The sequence below is a fragment of the Neodiprion pinetum genome, chromosome 5 (genome assembly GCF_021155775.2).
Source record: "Neodiprion pinetum isolate iyNeoPine1 chromosome 5, iyNeoPine1.2, whole genome shotgun sequence".
Taxonomy (NCBI): domain Eukaryota; kingdom Metazoa; phylum Arthropoda; class Insecta; order Hymenoptera; family Diprionidae; genus Neodiprion; species Neodiprion pinetum.
In genome coordinates, this window is record NC_060236.1 from 3,046,730 (window position 1) to 3,067,399 (window position 20,670).

A 20,670-nucleotide genomic window follows, 5' to 3' on the forward strand; every position below is an offset into this window, starting at 1 on the left:
CAAGCAAAGTTAGCCGGAACCGTATGTAAAATTTGCGAATTGACCAAAAAATGGCAGGTGATCGCAAATCGGTCTGTTATAGAAATTGATCAGTGATGAACGAGCACCGAGTTTGCCGAGATTTAAGAATGGACAGCTTTTCCGATAACTCCTCAAGGTACGAGCTCGACTCTGTGACCTCGACAGATTCGCTGCACTTGATAACGGACGAATTTCGACTAAGGCACGTCTCCACCCCGGACGTGTCGAGTGCGGAATTATCAAAGCGCCTGGCGGGCCTCGAAGTTGAAAACGAGAGGTTAAGAGTAGACCTTGAAAATTGTCAGGTCGAATTGAATGGAAGAGTCGTGGGAAACCAGTCGCTGAAGGACAAGATCACCGAGCTGTACATCGAGGCCCAGGCTTCGCTCCAGGAAAGGCTTACGCTCGACAATGAGTTGAAGAATGCCAAGAGGCAGGTGCTAGCTGCTGAGAATTTGAGGCAGTGGTATCAGGCACAGATCCACGAGTTGCAGGCCAGCAAGAGGGGCCTCCAGGTCGAAGTTGATACTTATCAACGACTGGTGAAGGAGAAGCACGAAGTGACCTTGGCTCTGACTGCCAGATGCAAGCAGGCCAATGACGAATACATCGTACTGAGTAAAAAGTTGAGAAAAGAGCGCCAGGAGTTGAAGGAAGAAATAGAACAGCTCAGGGCAAAACTTACACTAGGTCAAGCAGCGGCTATGCCACTCAAGGACCCCCAGACTCGCCTGTCGCCCGATTTGTCAACCAAATTGGAATCAACCGAGGACGAGCTTAGGGACACGAGAGTTGAGCTTAAAGCAATGGAGCAACGCCTCCTCAGCGTAGAAGTTCAGAAAAACTCACTGGAAAGTGCACTAGCCAAGTACAGAGAGTTGATATCCAGTATGGGGATAAACATGGAGAAGTGCGAGATGGAAAAAAATGAGGCCAAGAGTCGACTCAACGCCGTGCAGATTGAACTCAATAAAGTTAAGTCTGAGAAGGATGTCCTTGAGTCGACGCTCTTGAACTCCAAACAGGAACATGGCCAAGTTGAACAGGCGATAGTCCAACTGAAATCTCAACTTAACAAAATGATTGCTCAACACAAACTGATTAAAACAAGAAACATCGAGTTGGAGTCTAAGGCCGCTGTGATTCAGGAAATTAAAAATGAGAACAAGACCTTAAGGTCTCGTTCATTTGCTGCTAATAGTGCTCTGTTCAAGAAGCTGAGAGATGCCAAACGGAAGATCAGATATTTGGAGGAGCAAGTTAACAGAGAAGACAGCAGAAAGCAATTGTTTCAAGCGGTAAGCCGGCATTTGAATAATTATATATTTTTTTCTTCATTTTTTACCTAATATTTCATCACTCACCTACATTTATATTCGTATGTTATTGTTCTAATTTTTACATTCGTTGCAGTAATTTTGGTCCATTGCTTCAGCTACATTTCATTCACATGCTAGCAATACCAAGAGAAATTCTTCATCCTCATTTTCAATCCAGTTTGCCAGTTCTATATTTTTGAACACAAGGTACTTTCCTGTCATCTACACTCAACACCTGATACGCTCAATCACATAGGGTATGCAATTTCAAAGACCCGCCTATCGTCCTTACTATTTTTCTTTGCAATTCCTGAAAAGCTCATTTTTAAGCGTAGCATGTTATACGTCTGTAAAACTAAACCTAGGGACGGAAATTGGCGGCTACAATTGGAATAACAAGCGAAATGCCAGAATCAGAGTTTAGTATATTTGATCACCAACTTTGAAAACTAATTTCAATTCCGTGTTATCTATACTGCACTGCTTTGATTAAGAAATCAACGAAATATTAGCACTAATGAAAATGATGTGGTTATTTCAGAGGATTGAAACAGACTCCTCTTTACAGGAATGTCTCAAGCGGGCTCTTGAGAGAAATAAGGTGAATTCCCAGATCTTGTCCTAGTCTTAATTATAGACTGTTAAAAGATATTTGATATATCGATAAAATAATATTGATTTCTGCATCACTTATTGTGTCATAATAATTTTGTACATTTTCTTCAAACACTTTAAAAACTTGGTTATCTAATTTCCAGGAGCTGAACGATCGACTGAAATTAATTTCAATGGCGAATAAGTTGGAAGAAAGTATTGACGAGGGATATGGAGACGGATTTTATCAAAATATAACTACGGAAATTCCTTCCCCAGTTCCTCTAAATGCCGAATTAATGCATAGTGTAACACAGGTTTTGGCTAGTGGTAAAAATTTACTGGTTCCTGTACAGGCAGGACTGGAAGAACTGCATAAAAAGCTTGAAACCCTTGATCTAGGACATCGTGCACGATTCTTGAACTCCGGGCAAATGTCCTCAGATTCACCTACAAACAGTGCTAGGTCAGTAGCGTGATGTAAATATAAAGAGAAAGTAAAGAAATCATATGAAATTAATATATTAAATGATATATTTATGAAATACAGATGTTGATTTATAATAATCTGACATTTTCTGATATAACTGCCATTGTTCTGTATAGTTGAATGAAAATCGCCAAAAGATCTATGCAAAATTGCCGTGTAAAGATAATTTTTTTTTTTTTTTTTTCTTTTTAATATTCTCTGAAGTTTTTCTAGTTCCTAATCATAAATATACCTATGTATAAACAAGTGCATAATATTATCAAGGTTCAAAACTGTTCAGCAATACCAACTCTTAATTATTATTTTTCAAGACTTTGGCTTGAATATCAGTATGTTGGTTACTGATAAAAAAAAGTTCTAAGAATAAGTAACACAATTAATAACAAGACCGAATTTGCGTACAACTGTCATTGTCTACCTTCTAATATCGATAAACTGATATACAGATTACAAATTTCGACATATGTTACAATGATGAGTTTTGATGAGACCTTATGGTATAAAATAAGAACATCATAAACTGTGTTGCATTGAAATCATACACTTCAAACAAAGCTGTGCTGCAAACTCTTTGTCAACAATGCAAAAGTTGTTAACACTTATATCTTATTTTTTGCCGGTACTGTAAAATAAACGTAAATCCTGTTTCATACGTGTGCTATGTACGCAACATTTAAACAATAGTTAACGATGGTGATCTATGCATCTAGTCACCTGAGAACTCAAACAGTGATTGGAGTACGTTAAGAGCATCAAAAGTCTTTAAATATCCACTTTGTGCATCATTAATACGGCTGAAAAATTTCTGTGATAATGATATTTTAATTTTTACATCACTGAGTGCCAAGATAGTTCAGAAATAATTCAGTTTTTGTTTTTGTAAATTCCAAATTCACAATTTAGTGTGGAGCTACATGTGCAATTTATTACTATCAATAGCGAATGCAGTACTGATTAAACCCCAGTTATAACTATTGTGCAATGTTCAGCAAACGTAGATAAGCGCTTACAATTCAATTTCAATTCACGTTTAAATACAGTTCATTATTCATTTACGTATTTAACGTCACTATTTAGTACGATTAATGGTTGACTGGAATGATGCGACAAGTGTCTCTGTCATTATATATATATGTATATTTGGGTGGTTCCTATTTGGAGGGTGGAAAAATTTTCATTAGACCAGGCCCCAGATGTATTTCAAATCTTTAAAACAAAATCTTTGTCAATTTTTAAGCCGCTACGTCAACTGAAACACATGCCTGAAAACTCGAAACGTTATAAATAAAAAAAACATTTCTTTATAACCAGTTGGTTCGATTTCTATGACTGGTATAAATTGAAGGAACTATTTGAGACTTGGCAGAATTGTTACTTATAATGATAGGAAAAGACCATGAAAATTTTGATAGTTATTGTTTGTAAGCTTAATAAAAATGATGCTATTAAGCTTATATATAAGTAAATTGTTGTTAAAAAGCTTTTATAATATTTTGAAATATTTAGGATTTTTACCAAAATTTATAAAAGATAAAGTAAGTGGTTATAAAAACGTGTATTTGCCAATTAAAACGTTTGGAGCTTTGCGCCGTGTGTTCCAGTTGACGTAACGGCTTGAAACTTGACATAGTTGTTTTTTTTTTTGATGATTAGGAACAGATCTGGGGGAGGGTCCAATGAAAATTTTTCGCACCTAAAAACAAAGATCACTGTAATAAATATATATATACATATATATTATACATCCAGGGTGACCCAGGACTATCGCCACATAAGCTACCGATGTATTACTCCCGAATATCTGCGACAGTAACGTTTTTTAATTCCAACAGGAAATTCGTAGTTTGCGAGTTACAACTGTTTGAAATTTACCAATCTGGTAGTATCTTATGGCTTAGAACAGTTGTCAAGCACATGATACTCAAATGACAATCCGCCAGCGGGTTCTTCTATTCTATCAGATGCAACGGAATTAGCCAACTTCATACGGCTGTAATTTGCAAACGAAAAATTTCCCATCAGAAATAAGAAACGTTTCAGTTGTGGATTTTCATGATGGAGACACTGATAGCTTATGGGGCGATAGCCCCTGGGTCATTCTGTATATACATATATATATATATATAGACACACATATAGGTATATATGTATATTTTGACAACATTTATTATACGGCATATAACATGGGAGTAATTTTTATTAAAGTCTAACAATTCGGAACATTTTTACTTTCCACTTACATCTTAAGCTCGAGTCGCCTTGATTGATTACATTCAATACCTTTATAAAAGTACTGCCTGCTTCTTTATTGATGTCCATCAGAAGCCTTGCATAGCTATAAGATAATCGTTCGAAAAATCACGTTATGCGTTGCCGCCATTTTTCTAAAATCTCACACAAAGTTTGACTAGATATTGCGTATCGATTGGGATATTAGAAACCAGTAAGACAAACAAATGGGTCAAAAAAATTGCATGGAATAAAAATATAGTAAGTGTTTCAAAACTTGGGAAAGTACCGCTACTCACAACTTTTTGGAAGAATACCTGTAAAGCAAGTTTAACATCATTTTAATAATTTGAAAACAACACCCAAAAGTTATTACAAGTGCTAAACTTACTTCCTGGCCGTTTTAATTATCACATTAAACTGTTCAAAACCTAAATCTTGAACACACTGTCTGCAATTAATGAGATGTAAATGAGTCTGAATGAATTACTTAGTTCCTTTCGTATGAAAGTTTACAAATTCATGCTGGCGGTAAATTGGGTTGTAACATTGACTGTACAATTCAAAATTACTGTGATCGTAGACCGTATCCAAAAGTTTCAAACGCATCCCACTTTATATACCGTTACAATGGGAGAGCTGCTAAGGACACCGTTACCTATAATTTAATTACACAAAGACGATTGAAAATGTGACAGCCACAGCTAGTAACGTCGAGTATTACGCTAATAATGCTAATTGTATTGTGTAAATTTAATGACGAGAGATGCCAGGCAGTGCTGAGATTGTCGCGAACCCATTGTCATCTGGGAGTCGTCTCTGCTTGCCGTACTCTGTCAAAGTGGCGTCGATAATTAGGACGACCACGTCCCCGGTTTCGATGACCATGATTATTGTGTCTCTGATGATTTTGTTGCGATTGCCGTGGCTGATATTGATTTGGTTTATGCTGCGTCCCGAACTGCTGAGGGTGTTGCTAATCAAACATTAAATCCGAATAAAATTCGCCATGCATTATCTGCAAACTTTATTGTCGTGCTTTTGTTTTTCAAGAATTATAGAAAACATATTTCAACATTTAGCTTACCACCTGAGTCACCACTGGTTCTTCTTGATTTTGTATTGCAGTTAAACTCGTCCCAGAAGGACTGGGCTCTTCCACAGTACCAGTAGACTCCTCTTCGGTTCGTAAAAGCATTTTAACTCCCTCAGCTTCAAGATCTATTATTCCTCCCCTCTGCTGCTGATGTAAAAATAAGGCAGCCATTTCATGTTGCAGTTCCCTCAGTTCTGCAGTAACTGCAAAATCTTTTGCAGTTTCAACTTCAAACGGCGGTGGAGCAAGGCTTAGATTTTCAACATCGCATTTAATCACTTCACGGCATACGGGACAGATTGCCTACGATCATTGAAAAATAAGAAGTTTTGCACAACAAGCAAGTACCATTGATTTGTCAACTCTGAAATGTACATTGGAAACCTACTTGGAACTTGTTTTTAGGATCTTGTTGCCATAGCGGCACTTTTTCCTGCTCCTCTCTATAATGCCGTTCAGCAGCAGCTACGTGGGCTGCGAGGCAATGCGAGTGAAAATGATGATAGCATTCGGTTTTCGTGAATTCATCACCCTCTCTGAATCCATAGAGGCAAACGGCGCATTGGCCAGAGGGCAAGTTGCTACAAGTGAGATGTTCCCGTACTAGCTGTAATTAATTAAATTTCCTTGTGAATGTAATTGTCGATGATTAGACCGAGATATAGAAACAGATTGTTTTCCGCCACATCCGGGTCCCAATAACTATATCGATCAAATTCAATACTGATTACACAAATATTGAAATCATGTGTACACTATTTTTATTTTATTTTTTTTCACCAGTACCAAAAATTACCACTAAACATTGCGAACATCATTCATTTTAACGAGGGATCAGAGTCTTCCTCAGCTTACCTCAATCAACTCGAACATAACTGGCTGACCAACAAAATCTTGACACTTAGCTTCTGCATCCGCTTGTATGAGACGAACGGTGTCTTCATGCAATCCTCTTGGATTACGGAGTGTAACCCTTGGCGAAACATCTGGGTAGCCAGGTAGCAGATCCACAACTAATCTCACACAAACGTACTGAGACTGAGAGTCTTCTCCAGTTGATGGAAATACTATGGTCTCAATGCATTCCGGTTCGCCTCTGAAACAACCAGATACCGTACTTGGTAAGCGAAAAAATATTGAAGCTCGACACTTCTGAAATACTGTTAATATTTTTTGTGATTTCTTAACATGCATCTCCACATATATCCGTAGTATGTGTTTGCAAAATAGTATCGTAGTAACTCGAAATATTCGATCCATGGAAAGAAAAGATTTAAATCTGCGAACCTTCGGTTTTCTTTGATGTGTAATTCGTGATCTAGAAGAATAGCTTTGAGAGCTTCGATCTCATCGGTCACCCTGTATAAACAAGAGCAATATCAAGAAATATAATTAAATGTAGAAAAATTTATATTGATAGTGACAGTTTGACACATTCGAGAAAATTGTCACCACGTATTGGGCTCAGTATCATTGCGAATTACCTTTCGTCTATGCCAGGATCAGCCATTATTAGTACTGATAAATGCGAGTAACAATTTGACAAAGGTATTATCTGCTATTTGTTATATTTAATATATTTTGTCTCCTCGACAAATTAGTCGGCCGTTCCGACGTAAAGCGTTTGCTTTACAGATTTGCCTTGTTCGGCAGCTTCTGCTACATTTACAGGTCTGCCAGTTAAAGACTGGGGTATTTTTTTTTATCATTGGAAGACAGATACCGAACCTGCATTCGATACGTGTTATTTAAAAAAGAAAAAAAGCAGAGTATCCGCGATAATTTCACCGTCAAATGTTTTTCAATATAATTCTTACAACAGTCGCGAATGTCGAAACGTGATAGAAACACAAGATGAAAATAATTTTAGCCAATGAAACTTCAATTTTCACGCGCTGGGAAAAATAAAAATAAAATGTAGAATAATAAAAGCGCGGGTGTTGAGTTCGTGACGTCAGGATTCAGAGATTCTAGGGACGTGAATTACATCCCAACATTTGCAAGCGAACATCTTGTAGAATGAGAAATGAATAATACTACGATTATAACGCTATTATGAGGTTGACTCGGGTCGAGCTAATATTTTTGAGAAGGAATCAATTCAGTAGCTGCAAGTTTCTACCGAATTCCGTCCGAAACATGGAACGAAATTTTTGGGACTAGAGGACGGTTGGCAACACTGACAGTGCGCTGTGAACTCGCGCGGGCTATCGTTAAAAATCTTCCGTAGATCAAATTTTTCAACTCAAGATTGACGAAAAACAATTGCATATCGAATAAATGATAGCCATAACTTGATACAGAATTTTTTCATCTCATCGTGGAGTAAGATCGTTCATCAGTGTAACAGAAGCACGGATCAGACGGGATTCATCCCACAATATTGATACTCGCTACCATGATTTACACACATATTTCGTTGGTAAGTTATTTTGGAATATATATTTTTGTTCATTGCATCCACAGTCTTGTCAATATTTTTGTCAATCACAGTATATTCAATTATATTTTACATCGACTTTAAGATAGATGAACTGCTTACCACATAAATCCACGAATCATTCATAATATCTGAAATAATCGTAATAATGACGTTTCTGAACAGCCACAGGATTGGACGCATATTTTCACACGTTGCGTATTATAACTTTCATTGAAAAGAATCCAACGGCAACAGTGGTTGCTTGTCATAAAACCGGCGACATTGTTTCCAGGAGGCGTTTATGGAACATTGCAGGGTAAAAAAAATAAAAACGATGCTAATGAGTATTCAATTGTCTTTTTATTCGCATAATAAATTAAGCCGTCTGTGCCCATATCGCGTATCATTCATTAATAATTCTCTTCTTTATCATACATATTTACAATAATGCAGAGACAGAAAGAATATCATCGAAACTACAATGTTTTTATATAATAACATAACGCGTTCGCTCCTTGCGAAAAATCGTTACATTTTCACTATTCTAATCTCTATTGGTACGTACATGTAATAATTCTACATCTGAGTAGCGCGAACGGAAGATCGTGCCGCAAAATCCATCGATACACGAATAATTACATCATATTAATTCATAAATTAAGTTATTATAAACTATAGTTGTAATAGACTCTCTCGATTCTATACTTATTTCGACGAAATTTTTATCACTGCTGAAAAATTTACTTTATGCTTTTTCATATTATATAAAACGTATACTAATCACGTGGATCTCTTTATGGAAGTTTATCACATGCATATGCGCGTACCCATTACACTCTGTTTTTTACCCCACAATGCATAATGCGGTAATTTTCTTAACATACTTCAATTTATTCATTATAATTCGACTAAAATTGGTCCTACTCACACTGACTACACCGTTATAGTTATACATTATTGTATGTATATCATACGTATGCCTAGATGTATAGGTACCATGTTATTATTGTCGTTCCGTAGTGAATTTATTGTCATTGTGAATTTCGATCGAGAATATTACAATACGGCCGAAGTGTAGCGGACGCTACAGACATCTGTCTGAATTATGTTTCAGAGGAAAAGTAAACAGAATAGTCAATTATTTTGATGCGTTTCTAATATTCGGTTATACAGAATTTTTTAAATAACTCATTCAAGTATCGCGAATATATGTTCGCTGCTAAATAATATCACCATAGGTATAGCAACTTTTTCTTTTGTTACGTAAAGAAAAAGAATTCTTTTAAGTAAAAAATTAAGATTGCTTTGTGTCTCCAACTCTCGAGATATTAACAATTAATATCTCCGTTGCAAAATATAGGGTTGCATTATATATTGGAATTATAAAGTGTCCACAATTTTACCGCTATAAGTACTTCTTACTCTAAACATAGCCGTACGAAACGGTCGGAAGTAGTAAAAAGGATCTAAGTTTTTGAAACATTTGAAAATCTTTAGGAGATGTTTAAGTTATAGCGGTTGCAATTGATTAGATAATAAAGTTAATCGCAGCCGAGAGACTTTGGAATCAGAAATATTTTAACACACAAACATGTATATATAATATACATATATTATATAGGTATATATTATTACACTGTGTCATATATAGCTAATTGAATACGAAATAATTTGTTTATTCTTCTTTTCTTTTCTCTGTTTTCAGAATTGGAACCGTGACGTGTAATTCGCGTGTAATTCGTTGACGAATTATGGAATTTCCATGCAAAGTCATTATAAGCTGGTGTCGCGTCGTCAGTACGGCACGTTGTCCCTGAGATGCGCCTGTTTCCGGTACTCGTAAGCCTCGCATTTCCCCCACCACGATCTTCGCTGGCAGGCTTTTTGCGGCTTCAGAACAAAACACTTTGTCTGTACAACGTTGAAGAACAATTTCCCAACGAAGTTCGCCGACGACGTTCCGGCCATCTTCAGACACGTTCGAAAACTGAAAGTAGGAAAATTTAAGAAAAGAAAAACAGTTGAGTATAAGATAACGTACGTAAGATTAATATGGGCGTATACATAGGTATGATATTCATATATTACATACAATACCCCTCGTATCCATTCCCTACCACGCGTTTTTGCCAGTTTTAAAATAAAATATCTGTACAGAATAGATAGGTATTACATTTTCGCAGTTAGATGAGACATTATGAAGCCTGAAAATTGCATATGATATAAATAATAATATAATTTATAACTTTAATGAAAATTAGATTCGTGTGAACTTATTTTACTCGCAGTAATTATAACTACTCAGGTGTAAACCTGAATTTTAAAGCTACACACATGTGCTCTGTATAGATATTGTACAAGAATAATAACTACGGTATATATCGTCACACGTTGTGCCATAACATTTTGCTCCACGCAAACTTTGTGTACACACGATTGTTTCTAAGTCTTAACCGATCGCCGTTGTTAGAAAGTAAGAATAAATTGCGAAAAGCATAATTTTCTTAAACAGAGTTCCGACGCGATCCTCTGGCGATAAATTAGAACGAACTGTTTTCCCGTGATTCTGTTTTCTATTGACTTTGGTCCGCGTATATTTCAGAACCCGAATACATAATAACACAGATAAGGTGTACAACGCGACCGCAGTCTTTGGAATATCAATACAGATATCCTTAGCTAAAGAGGCTAAGATTGTTTATTGACAAACGTATAGGTTTATTCACATGTATGTATAGTTATAATAAATACTGTGCGTATTGAAGTAACAATATAATTATCCGCTCGTTAGATTCAAAAATTGAGAAACTCTTGAAATCGGTACCACATAATTTTTCTTTAGCTATCAATCGCATGATCGTTACGCGCTTGATCCTCTTGCTCGTGCCCCCCACTCACCCCAACCTCCCCAATTCATTTCCTATACTTTACCGCAATTAACCGGGACACTTGTCGCGGTGCGTGGTATTTGAAAGATAATCGCGCTCCGTTCGGCGAGAGCTTACCGCTCGTCGCAGGCACAATGCATGAGGGTAGAAATTCCCCAGTTGAAGAGGTCGTATTTCGTTTGAAAGGCGGGTATGAAGAACGGGCAGGTGGTGTCATGGCGCCGGCAGCACGCGTCTGCCGAGCCGAAACCACCGAGATTGGTGTACTTGGTCGCTCTGTGACCCCGACCGCACCACTGCGTCCCGGGTATGATAAGGAGGTCGCGTTTTCCCCGGTGGCGTCCTCGTCTTCTTCGCCTCCGTCTATTAGACTCGTCCCCGTCATCGTATCTCCTGCGGTGCAGACAAACAACGAACGCAAAACCGGACATTTTCACCCTGTTATGATCGTAACCACCTGATTCTTCTAATACGTAATTCTATCTACAATATATGATTTACAGATTTGGGATTTACACACTGAACGATATTCGTTATCTACGTATACTACGTATTGGGATGCAGACAGAGGGAGAACTCGAGGTGCCGAAATGTAGCTGTGTTGATACGAATTTTAATCAATTGTATCAGCTGCTGCAGCTACAGGGTAAAGCGAAATTTTTCTATCACATTTAACAAACACCCATATAATATACCTATGATATATTACAAGCTTCGTGCGGAGAATTATCAATCAAATTTTACACTTCACGTCGGTTATCGATCTTGACGTTTACGTAAACAAGCTTGCAGCGGCGTCCCCGTTGACGCTTGATCGCTGCATCGGTGCTTTTTACTCCGCTTTCTTATCCTCGCTTTAGGATAACGTTACATGTCAATCTACCTATACACTTGATATAATATAAGGGTTTCTGCGTCGTTCGATTCATCTCGTTCAACGACGTACGCATGGCATGGCATTGTTGTGTGTATAGGTATTATACCTTATAAAGGTACACCGCGTCGTGGTGGTATGACTGCGTCTATTATAAAACATGCCTTTAACAATACGCAGAAACTAGATATCGGGGTGTGCTGTTTTTCTTTCTTTCTTTCTCTCTTTTTACCGTCATCTTTATCTGATAGATGCTTTCACTTCTCATTTTGCAGGCGAATTTTTGACACGTTATCGTGAACCTGGTGGGAAAGGAGGACGAGGGTCAAGGAAGCTATCGAGATACCGGCGGCGATGGCGATTATGCAACGGCGACGTCAACGACGGCATCGATGGTGTGGCAGGGCTTTGGTCTCGACATACATCATGCGCATACAGTAACACCCGTTTCCTCTTTCATACCGATAAGTATGCGACATTTATATCCCATCGTTATTGTTAAATATTCTTCCTCAATTCTCTAGAGGTATCTATGTATAGAATTTGAAAACGACTGGACATCATATCGATATAATATCACTGCATGGATGGTCTGGTTCCTATAACTTTCTCCGATGTTTGCTATATTCCTCTTCTTCTTCTTTTTTTGTTACTGTTTACCTTTGGTCGCATCCGCAGTGACTGAGAGTGAACGGCATGGAATTGTAATAATCGTAGCGTTGGGTCATCGGAGGAATCGCCCTGTGACAATGATCGTGGCGACGACAGCATCTGTCCAACTGATCGAAAGCCCCGAGCTCGTTATAACGCGATGCTAGCTGCGTCGGTCCGCACCATTTCGTCCCCGGAGCCATCATCAGGGCTTGGAACATTCCTCTCCTAACTCTGATCCTGCGTAAGCCAAAACGACGAGAACTTAAATCGATCTTATCGCTTGTCCGGATTCACACGAGAAATTGACATCTCTGCATTTTACTGCAACCGAATACGAGGATAAAACGAACGTTAAACCCAATGTGTATTAAACAATCTTATGTACAGGTATATATAATTGTATACCTGTAAGAAAAAAAGTTCGTTAAACCGACAATTTTTTGGTGCGGGTATAACATCGTCGTCACCCATATATGTACTTAAGCTGCGTGAGGAGAGTTTGAGAGGGGGTATTTTTTTATGAGAATGGACACGGGGGACTTTTACTATAGGACAACGTTTAAGTGTTTTATTACACCGTTCGAAGCATGGATACTACAGCTCTTTCGGAATTACTATCACGTAAAACTCGTAATCTCCGGAGATCGCCTTTCTATAGTTTTTGGGTATATTATACCTGCTGTACCGGTATAATACAGAGCTGTACAGGCGATCCGTCGTCGATGTAAAAATTTGTACATTTATTTCTGTCGTATACGAAATCACAATTTTTCAATACGACAAGTGTTTTATACCTCACGCAATTAAGGATATCATCGATTATACGAGCTAGTTTCAATTGAAGAAGAAAAAAAAAACGCAGGGATGAAAGATAATACAAAAGACAAAATACCTCCTCTCATATTGTATGTAATGAGTTACACGAACTTTGACTGCGGTTAATTTTCCACAAGGTTAGAAAATCTGCGTAACGCACGTGCGGTTAGTCAGTAATGTTATATGCTACGATTATACAATTATGCAAAACTGGTTAGTTTTTTTTTTCACCCCAAATTACCGAAATACCAGCGTATTTAAAATAATTTTCATCGTCTGCCGCACTCGCACCGCCTGATTCCTTTTCTTATTCTTTACTTGGTCGTAGATATAGTCCCACACCATTGCCTGCCTGCCTGCCCTCATTTAAAGCTCGCTAAATCGGCCTTCGATTCAAGGAATGCAAATGTCGACTGTGATGGTTAGATTTATACTGGATTGCATGTCGATGCACGTCAGCATATACAACGTACGTACCTATCATGTCTAATATTATCTATGCAACGCGTTGTCATAATTACTATCAGCTTATCGTTAGTCGTTCTACGCTATTTGACCGTATTTTATCTTTTATGTAATTATTCTACTATAATATTATCATTTGTCAAAGTTAGGAAAAATCAAACCCCACTAGAACGTACTGAGGTAAATAGTTCCACCGCTAACAAATGCCGCGTTTTTTCAATCCTCATTATTGTTATACATATAGAACGGGATCTCGATATATGTAGATAAAAAGAAAAAGTCTGTGCATACACACGCATAATACATATGCATATAGGTATGAACTATCTATGGACGCGTTACACATGCATAATATAATATCAATTTTTGAACAGTCGATAGCATCAATCGTTCTGTACAATAAACTATAAGGAAAAATGTAATAATCGGAGATCAGAATCAGGCAGTGCTTATACTGTATCAGTATGTAGGCATATGGTATCTAAAATACAAATCATAAATATAATATACAAGGCATGCTCCATGCAATTTATATAAATTTCCAGTATAATCGATTCAATCAATAGCAAATGAAATAAGGTTACTATCACGAAAAGCAGAATGAAAAAACAGCGGGTGGATGTACAGGGTATATAATAATTCAAGCGTGTGGCTAAATGTATGTGTGTATAATGTTACAGGTGGAATTAAGGGGGTACAAGAGAGAAAGGACATTTCGCTGGTGCGTGAAAGCTCGTCTCTTGCACCTGGGTAACTCACGATTGTCCGTGCCGCGCCATAACTTGATTCCGCGTTCTGGTTTTAACCCGGAAACACTGACGGCGAAGATCCTCGGCCGAGACGAACCAGTCGGCGATGTTCTTCTCGGTTACTTGGAACACAGCCTCGTCCCCTTTCTCTTCCTCATCCTCGTCTTCGTCTTCGATCTCTGGCCTCGAAGAGCCACTGCACTCACGATCATCATCGGCGTCTTGATCTGCCTCAACGTCGAAACAATCGCTGAGGATGCCGCCTTCGTAGATCAGCTGCAATTTACGGCCTTCATTTTTGATCCATACTTCGCGCAGCGTTACATCGATGTCCCTGAAAGAAAAAGGTATTGTATCCAATTTATCAGGAATCTACTTTGCCTACAGAGAAGTCTCTAATTCATTTAATTGAATAATATTGCAAGCGTAATCGTGAATCGGTCGTTTCTATACTCTTTTCTCATCTATTCGTACCAATTCATTGAAATTTATAAGCATGTTGGGGTGAGAATTGTAGGTACCGCGACCTGTAAGGTTCGGGCAGACCGAAATACCGCAATGTTTACTCAGGACCACCCTGCAGTCCAAACGCTTTCAAAGACCGCTGAAGACTTTTGAACTCTCGGTTATGTACGTAAGTTTATTGTAAGAACACTTGAACGTTTTACCGCATCATCATCACCGTATAGTTTCTGTTGCGCGGTTCGGAAAAACCTGTTCGAAGTTCAAAACATTGTCCTGAATGAGATACACGGTGTTGCCGTGTGTGTTTACGAATTAAGATCCGTCGATTTATCGAATATGACACGTATTACCCGCGCGGTATATTATAACTAAGAACTATCACCAATATTTAGCTGGGTTATTAACTCGAAAATTTATTTCATCACATATCGTAAGAAATATAACAAAATATACAAATATTAGAGTAGATTTTTAGTACATAAATGACGCTTAATTTTTCTTCGTTATAATATAACAGCGCGCGATTTTGGGTAAGAATTGCAAGCTGATCGGTTCTTCGCTCTTGACCCTTGGTATATTTTCTCAAGTTGTACGATAATCTATACAGTTAAAGCGTAAACAGATGTCACAGCCGGCGATAAAAGCGGGTAGTACGTAATTTTGCAAAACATACGTGTTTTATACGCTACAGTCAACGGTCAATGATCAGGTTATGCCTCGTATAGTCGAAAGTAATAAAGAAAATGAGTTGGCGAAGAAAAGATTAGATATAACTATATAAGTTTGGTCTGACTCCGGTTAATACGTGCGATTCGTCGCAGATCGGCTAAAACGAGCTCCGCAGACGACTAGAGCCTGTATTTAAGAATAATAATAGAAATTGCGACCATGCAAGGTGCGGTAAACCGCTCGCTCCGATCTATAAATATAAATCTTACTGATATATATTATAGGCGTGCATGGACTAGATATTATTATGTCGACAATCAGCTGTTGCAAGATGTGCACAGTCGATGTTTATCTCATTATGCTGTACGATTGTTATACCGTATAGATTTCTTGTATAATACGCATATAGTTTATTATGCTTACTATTATACGACAAAAGTGACGTAAGAGCGTGCGCGTGAACTTGAGAAACGCCAATAACGACTTAAGAATCATCACTGCTGCTTATTCTTCTGTTTGCTACAACTGAACAAACTATAGATATACATACACGATTTTTGATCATATAAAATAATTATACACGTTGAATTACTTGTTTTCTTGGAATTTCATATACATATGTAAAACATGTATACGATCGCAGCACTTCGACAGAATTTTTGTTTTTTCGACAGAATCCCTCCGTAAAGATAAAAATTGAGTTAAATCGAGCGTTGATAAAATATAATCTATAAAGTTGAAAACAAATTTAAAAGCCTGCTTACGCAAATCCACAGAAATTTCGATTTCGGCACTCTTGTCGTATTAATAAGCTCCGAAAATCATCTAATTGCCATGCGTTCGATTTCATCGTCAGCGCGATTTGGTGGAAACAAATTCGTCTGATTTGCGAATAGTGTTTCGGCGACTCGCATGGTCGACGGGACGGTGTTCACTAGTTCGCCCTAGAAGGATTTTAGTGCCGTGTATGTAGTTCTAAGTGCAAAGTGACGCTTCGCGGTGGTCAGATCCAATGGCATCCTCGTGGGAGTGCCGGCAGATGACCGAAGCCGAGAAACACCGGGAACCGTCGCGTCGCCTTCTTCTTCCCCGATCCCAATCCCAATCCCAATCCCAACCTATACCTATACTTAACTTGTCGCTTTTCGGCTTACGATTTAACTCTATATCCCCGTGTATAAACCTGCCTCCTCACGGTGCAACGGCTTATATTGTTAGCTTTCGAATCCAATTTTGCACTTCTATCGTATACCTTATACCTGACCATCTTGCAGTGATGTAAATGCGTCGACGGGATTAACTTAGAAACGATATCGTCGCTGCAGGGGTTGGTAAAAAGTTGAAGAAATTTACTTTATATAACGAGAGAATGTTTTACGCGCTTTTCCATGCGTATTTTCTGTACACAAAGTACCCGTTTCTATGACGGTCGAGTTAGTCGGCGAATGCGCATGCGCGGAATACTGAAAATACTACTTTTGAGTCCTAGGAGATAAAAGTGGTCTTTTCCGTACCGCGCGCATGCGTTGTCGCGAGCAACTCTGACATTACGCGACTTTAACCACAATTTCGTGCTTCGTGAAGAAATGCGTAACATACTCTTGTTATATAAAGAATCGTGTGCAACAAGAATGCAACGGTCTTTTCACCTCGCGTATTTTCAATATTCGTCTTCGTCTCATCTACGACTCATATCGCAAACTTACGTTCGGTCCGAAAAGACCAAGTTTGCCTCCTTAGACTATTTTATTTTGTACTGAATTACCTCGCCACTTCGCAGATTCTTACCCTCATGTGTATAGTTTCTCACAATCATCTGTATCTTTTACCCTCTGAAACGGTCTATGTTCTATCAATTATAGAGATTATATTTACACGTACAGAGCAGATTTGGAACTTTTTCCTATCGAATTGAGGGGTGAAGAAATCTTGGCACACTAGCTCGAAAATTCTTTTACTTCCTTGTCGGGTCATTTGAACTTATTATACAATTAGAATCCATAAAGGTTCAAAAAAAAAAGAATAATCCCATGCGGTAATTACTTCCTTCGAATATAGATATATACTGCAGATGCGGACTTCCTGATGATAGGTAAACATACTGCACACCCTCGGTGCAGTGAATAATAAACAACGATTTAAGCTCAGAAGCGCGCAGCTTGCGCGGTGAAACGCGTCAAACGTGTCGTCCACGTGCCGTATAACTTGATAAGCGAATCTCTCCTTCCACTAGTTTTAGCCTCGTCGCGGACGACTGAACTCTCGTAATATTTTCGCGATAAATGCATCGCGGGAGAGCGAACGACGGTTCACTTTATCTAACATTAAAAACACCTATTTTCACAATTCTCCAAGTTTCGTACTACGCAACATTTATATTCAATATTTTTTTCCGCTGTGAACCTAAGTCTAAAAAAATATGAACGATATAAGATCAAGGTTCGAGCTATCTGACTAATTTTACAGTTTTAACAGAAATTAACGTTCTGTTACATAATTCAATATTCGACATGTTCGCTGTAAAAATTTGTTTTTTTCACCGAGGCTTTAATCGTAATTCTTATGCGACAGATAATTACGGCTCTTTTTCGAGTGATCGGATGCCCTTGTAAATATAATCAGACTATAAATTCTACGTAAAATTATTCGTTTAATATCTGTGTCCGCAGACTGCTGTTATCGATGCTCCAGCTCGACATTCAGGAAAACTAAACTCTTTCCTTGTTCTCCATCTTTCTACTTATACATGATATACACGTATCGGTATTCGTTTTAGATCGAGTGTTACGTACCCCCAATCGATGGACGTTTCTTTGGCACAGAATCCGGGCCACATGCTGACCCGTTCAAATTCTCCGTCAGGGAGAAATCGGCTGATTATTAAGCCGCTCCGGGTGGCCGAATCGTTTGAAGCGTGCAACCAATGATCGGTACTTCCGATTCCGCGGTGCAGGTCGAAGTCACCCGCACCAACAATTAAGGGCGGTAGCAGTAAGACAAACAATCCGAATGCCGGCACCATTGGAATTTATAGTCGCTACGCGAATAACTCGCCAAGTTTCACGTCTGATTTTTTTAGCGTTGATTTTTTTTTTTTTATTACTTGTACTCCGTATTATTCGCTCGTCGTTCACTTTCCTTCTCAGGGTAATGAGATAATCAATCGGAGTAAACACCTCCCGTTACACTGAAGTGACGCTTGACTTGAGGTAGAGGAAAAAATTTCGAAAAGTTATCGCGTTACGGCAATCTCTTCACGAAGTTATCAGCACACGTTCTAACTTCTGTTGTAGATGATACGTTTTTTGAAATACAATATTATCGCGTGTACGTTTAACTTACTGTTTCACTATTATTCTCGCGGAAAGTATATTCGAGGTTTATAATAAATGTAAGCAAAATAATTCTTTCCCCGTGAAAATGGAACGATAATTTTACTAGCTTGTTATAATTTTCCGATTAATAACCGATGAAACCTGACATATTTCCCGGCGCACTATTTATATATCATATAAATCGAATTTTCAACGACGATAGAAAATGTTTTGTAATTTCAGTAAGTCGTTTCGGTTGGTGGAAGAATTTTGATAAAATAAGAAAAAAAAAATGAAAAAAAATATCGTCAAATCTGTAAGCGAATGATTCCTTTTTCGGCAAAAATTTCTATATTAATTTTATATGGTTAATCGATCTTTCTTTTTTTTTTTTTTTTTTTCTTCGAGAAGATTTCGAGATTGTTGTGTGTAACGAATGGCGATATAACGGACGATTATCGTGTGATGATAATTGATGAAATTGCGAACTCGGGAATGAGGCTGGTACGCCGGTGTTTTGTGGTCGGAAAAAGATGAGGAGAGAGGAAGAGAGAGTTTCGCGAAAGGACTCCACCGGGGGCCAGGCGGTCCAAGAACTGAAGCGCCTCGCACGCGGCCTCCTTTAAATACGTCTGATGTCCTCGCTATCCCCGCTCCGCCGAAAACCACCGAGTGTACGTATAGCGCTGAGCTGCATCATGCCTGCCTGTTTGCCTGCCTGCCCGCTTGGTCTCCGTGTCTCCTCCTCTTCGTAGGTACGGGGCGAGAGCGAAAAAAGACGGAGCAGGCCGCTACGCGGCTCCATTTGCTCGTGAATTCACCCCCTCCGCTCCTCCTTCCATCCTTTACCCCCTGTGTCGTGCATATCCATCACCGCGTTACGCACGATTCAGAAAATCCCTTCCCCTACCTCAGATCATACCGGCTGACCAACCGTATCCGATCGCGCGATACGTCTTTTTGCGAATTATTCTGTTGCGTTGTGCGAAACGAGTTTAGCGATATACGTAGAAGCGATCGTTTTACGTTTAATTTTCTGCTTTTTTTTTTTTTCTTTGCTGTAAAAAACATATTTGACCGGATCAATGTGTTATAGATATTTCAATTTAAATGTTGAAAAGAAGGGGTGATATTTTTGTAAACAATTGTGCTGCAGGTCGCAGTTAGGGATAAATCGGTAAAATAGTATATTGTGTGATAAAAAGGCAAACTCGGTCTTTTTGGAACGAGTGAAAGTTTGCAATATGAGTCGTAAGGTGAGCCGAAGATGAATATTGCAAATACGCGAGGCCAAAAGACCGTTGCTTTCTTGTTGCACACGATTCTTTATGTAACAAAAGTATGTTGCGCGTTTTATCACGAAGTACGAAATCGAGGTTAGGGTCGCGTAATATCTGATTTGTTCGCGACAGCGCATGCGCGGAGTACAGAACAGGCAACCTTTCAACTCCTAGGACTTAATAGCGATGTTTTCAGTACTCTGCGCATGCGCATTCGCAGAGTAACTCGACCGTCGTAGAAACTGGTACTTTGTGTATGGAAAACACACGTGGAAAAGCACGTATAACATGCTCGCATTATATAAATAAATTTCCCCCGACCCAT

General features: G+C 38.5%; 3 protein-coding genes across 5 annotated transcripts; 1 reads left to right on the top strand and 2 right to left on the bottom strand.

The window, feature by feature from the left end:
- The first annotated feature begins 128 nt into the window (after positions 1 to 128).
- On the top strand, positions 129 to 2,491 carry LOC124220423 (paramyosin). Its single transcript, XM_069136123.1, has 4 exons — positions 129 to 1,319; positions 1,882 to 1,941; positions 2,099 to 2,400; positions 2,485 to 2,491. Exons 1-4 carry the CDS (start codon positions 129 to 131, stop codon positions 2,489 to 2,491), a joined length of 1,560 nt encoding a protein of 519 aa, XP_068992224.1.
- Positions 2,492 to 2,590: 99 nt separating this feature from the next.
- On the bottom strand, positions 2,591 to 7,407 carry LOC124220427 (E3 ubiquitin-protein ligase RNF25). Of its 2 annotated transcripts, none has more exons than XM_046629300.2 (6): positions 7,234 to 7,407; positions 7,037 to 7,108; positions 6,605 to 6,845; positions 6,138 to 6,356; positions 5,741 to 6,052; positions 2,591 to 5,614 (listed from the first exon to the last, which is right to left on the bottom strand). In XM_046629300.2, exons 1-6 carry the CDS (start codon positions 7,257 to 7,259, stop codon positions 5,456 to 5,458), a joined length of 1,029 nt encoding a protein of 342 aa, XP_046485256.1. In that variant the 5' UTR covers positions 7,260 to 7,407; the 3' UTR covers positions 2,591 to 5,455. The 2 variants fall into 2 exon arrangements, with proteins under 2 accessions (XP_046485256.1, XP_046485254.1); XM_046629298.2 differs by having other exon boundaries at positions 2,591 to 5,629.
- Positions 7,408 to 8,357: 950 nt separating this feature from the next.
- On the bottom strand, positions 8,358 to 19,668 carry LOC124220424 (uncharacterized). Of its 2 annotated transcripts, XM_046629292.2 has the most exons (5): positions 18,544 to 19,668; positions 14,628 to 14,951; positions 12,594 to 12,824; positions 11,177 to 11,452; positions 8,358 to 10,158 (listed from the first exon to the last, which is right to left on the bottom strand). In XM_046629292.2, exons 1-5 carry the CDS (start codon positions 18,771 to 18,773, stop codon positions 9,966 to 9,968), a joined length of 1,254 nt encoding a protein of 417 aa, XP_046485248.1. In that variant the 5' UTR covers positions 18,774 to 19,668; the 3' UTR covers positions 8,358 to 9,965. The 2 variants fall into 2 exon arrangements, with proteins under 2 accessions (XP_046485248.1, XP_046485249.1); XM_046629293.2 differs by lacking the exon at positions 11,177 to 11,452 and having other exon boundaries at positions 18,544 to 19,667.
- Between the last annotated feature and the right edge of the window lie 1,002 nt (positions 19,669 to 20,670).

Bases quoted from the DNA above. Each gene is read 5' to 3' on its own strand.
- LOC124220423 (XM_069136123.1), top strand. From the start codon at position 129: ATGGACAGCTTTTCCGATAACTCCTCAAGGTACGAGCTCGACTCTGTG. The intron at 1,320-1,881 runs GTAAGCCGGCAT...TGGTTATTTCAG, and splicing joins GAAAGCAATTGTTTCAAGCG to AGGATTGAAACAGACTCCTC. The intron at 1,942-2,098 runs GTGAATTCCCAG...TCTAATTTCCAG, and splicing joins GGGCTCTTGAGAGAAATAAG to GAGCTGAACGATCGACTGAA.
- LOC124220424 (XM_046629292.2), bottom strand. From the start codon at position 18,773: ATGGTGCCGGCATTCGGATTGTTTGTCTTACTGCTACCGCCCTTAATT. The intron at 14,952-18,543 runs GTACGTAACACT...TTTTTCTTTCAG, and splicing joins GAAACGTCCATCGATTGGGG to GGACATCGATGTAACGCTGC. The intron at 11,453-12,593 runs GTAAACAGTAAC...TCTGCACCGCAG, and splicing joins CACTGCGGATGCGACCAAAG to GAGATACGATGACGGGGACG.
- LOC124220427 (XM_046629298.2), bottom strand. From the start codon at position 7,259: ATGGCTGATCCTGGCATAGACGAAAG. The intron at 7,109-7,233 runs GTAATTCGCAAT...TTGTTTATACAG, and splicing joins GATCCTGGCATAGACGAAAG to GGTGACCGATGAGATCGAAG. The intron at 6,357-6,604 runs GTAAGCTGAGGA...AATTAATTACAG, and splicing joins TTATGTTCGAGTTGATTGAG to CTAGTACGGGAACATCTCAC.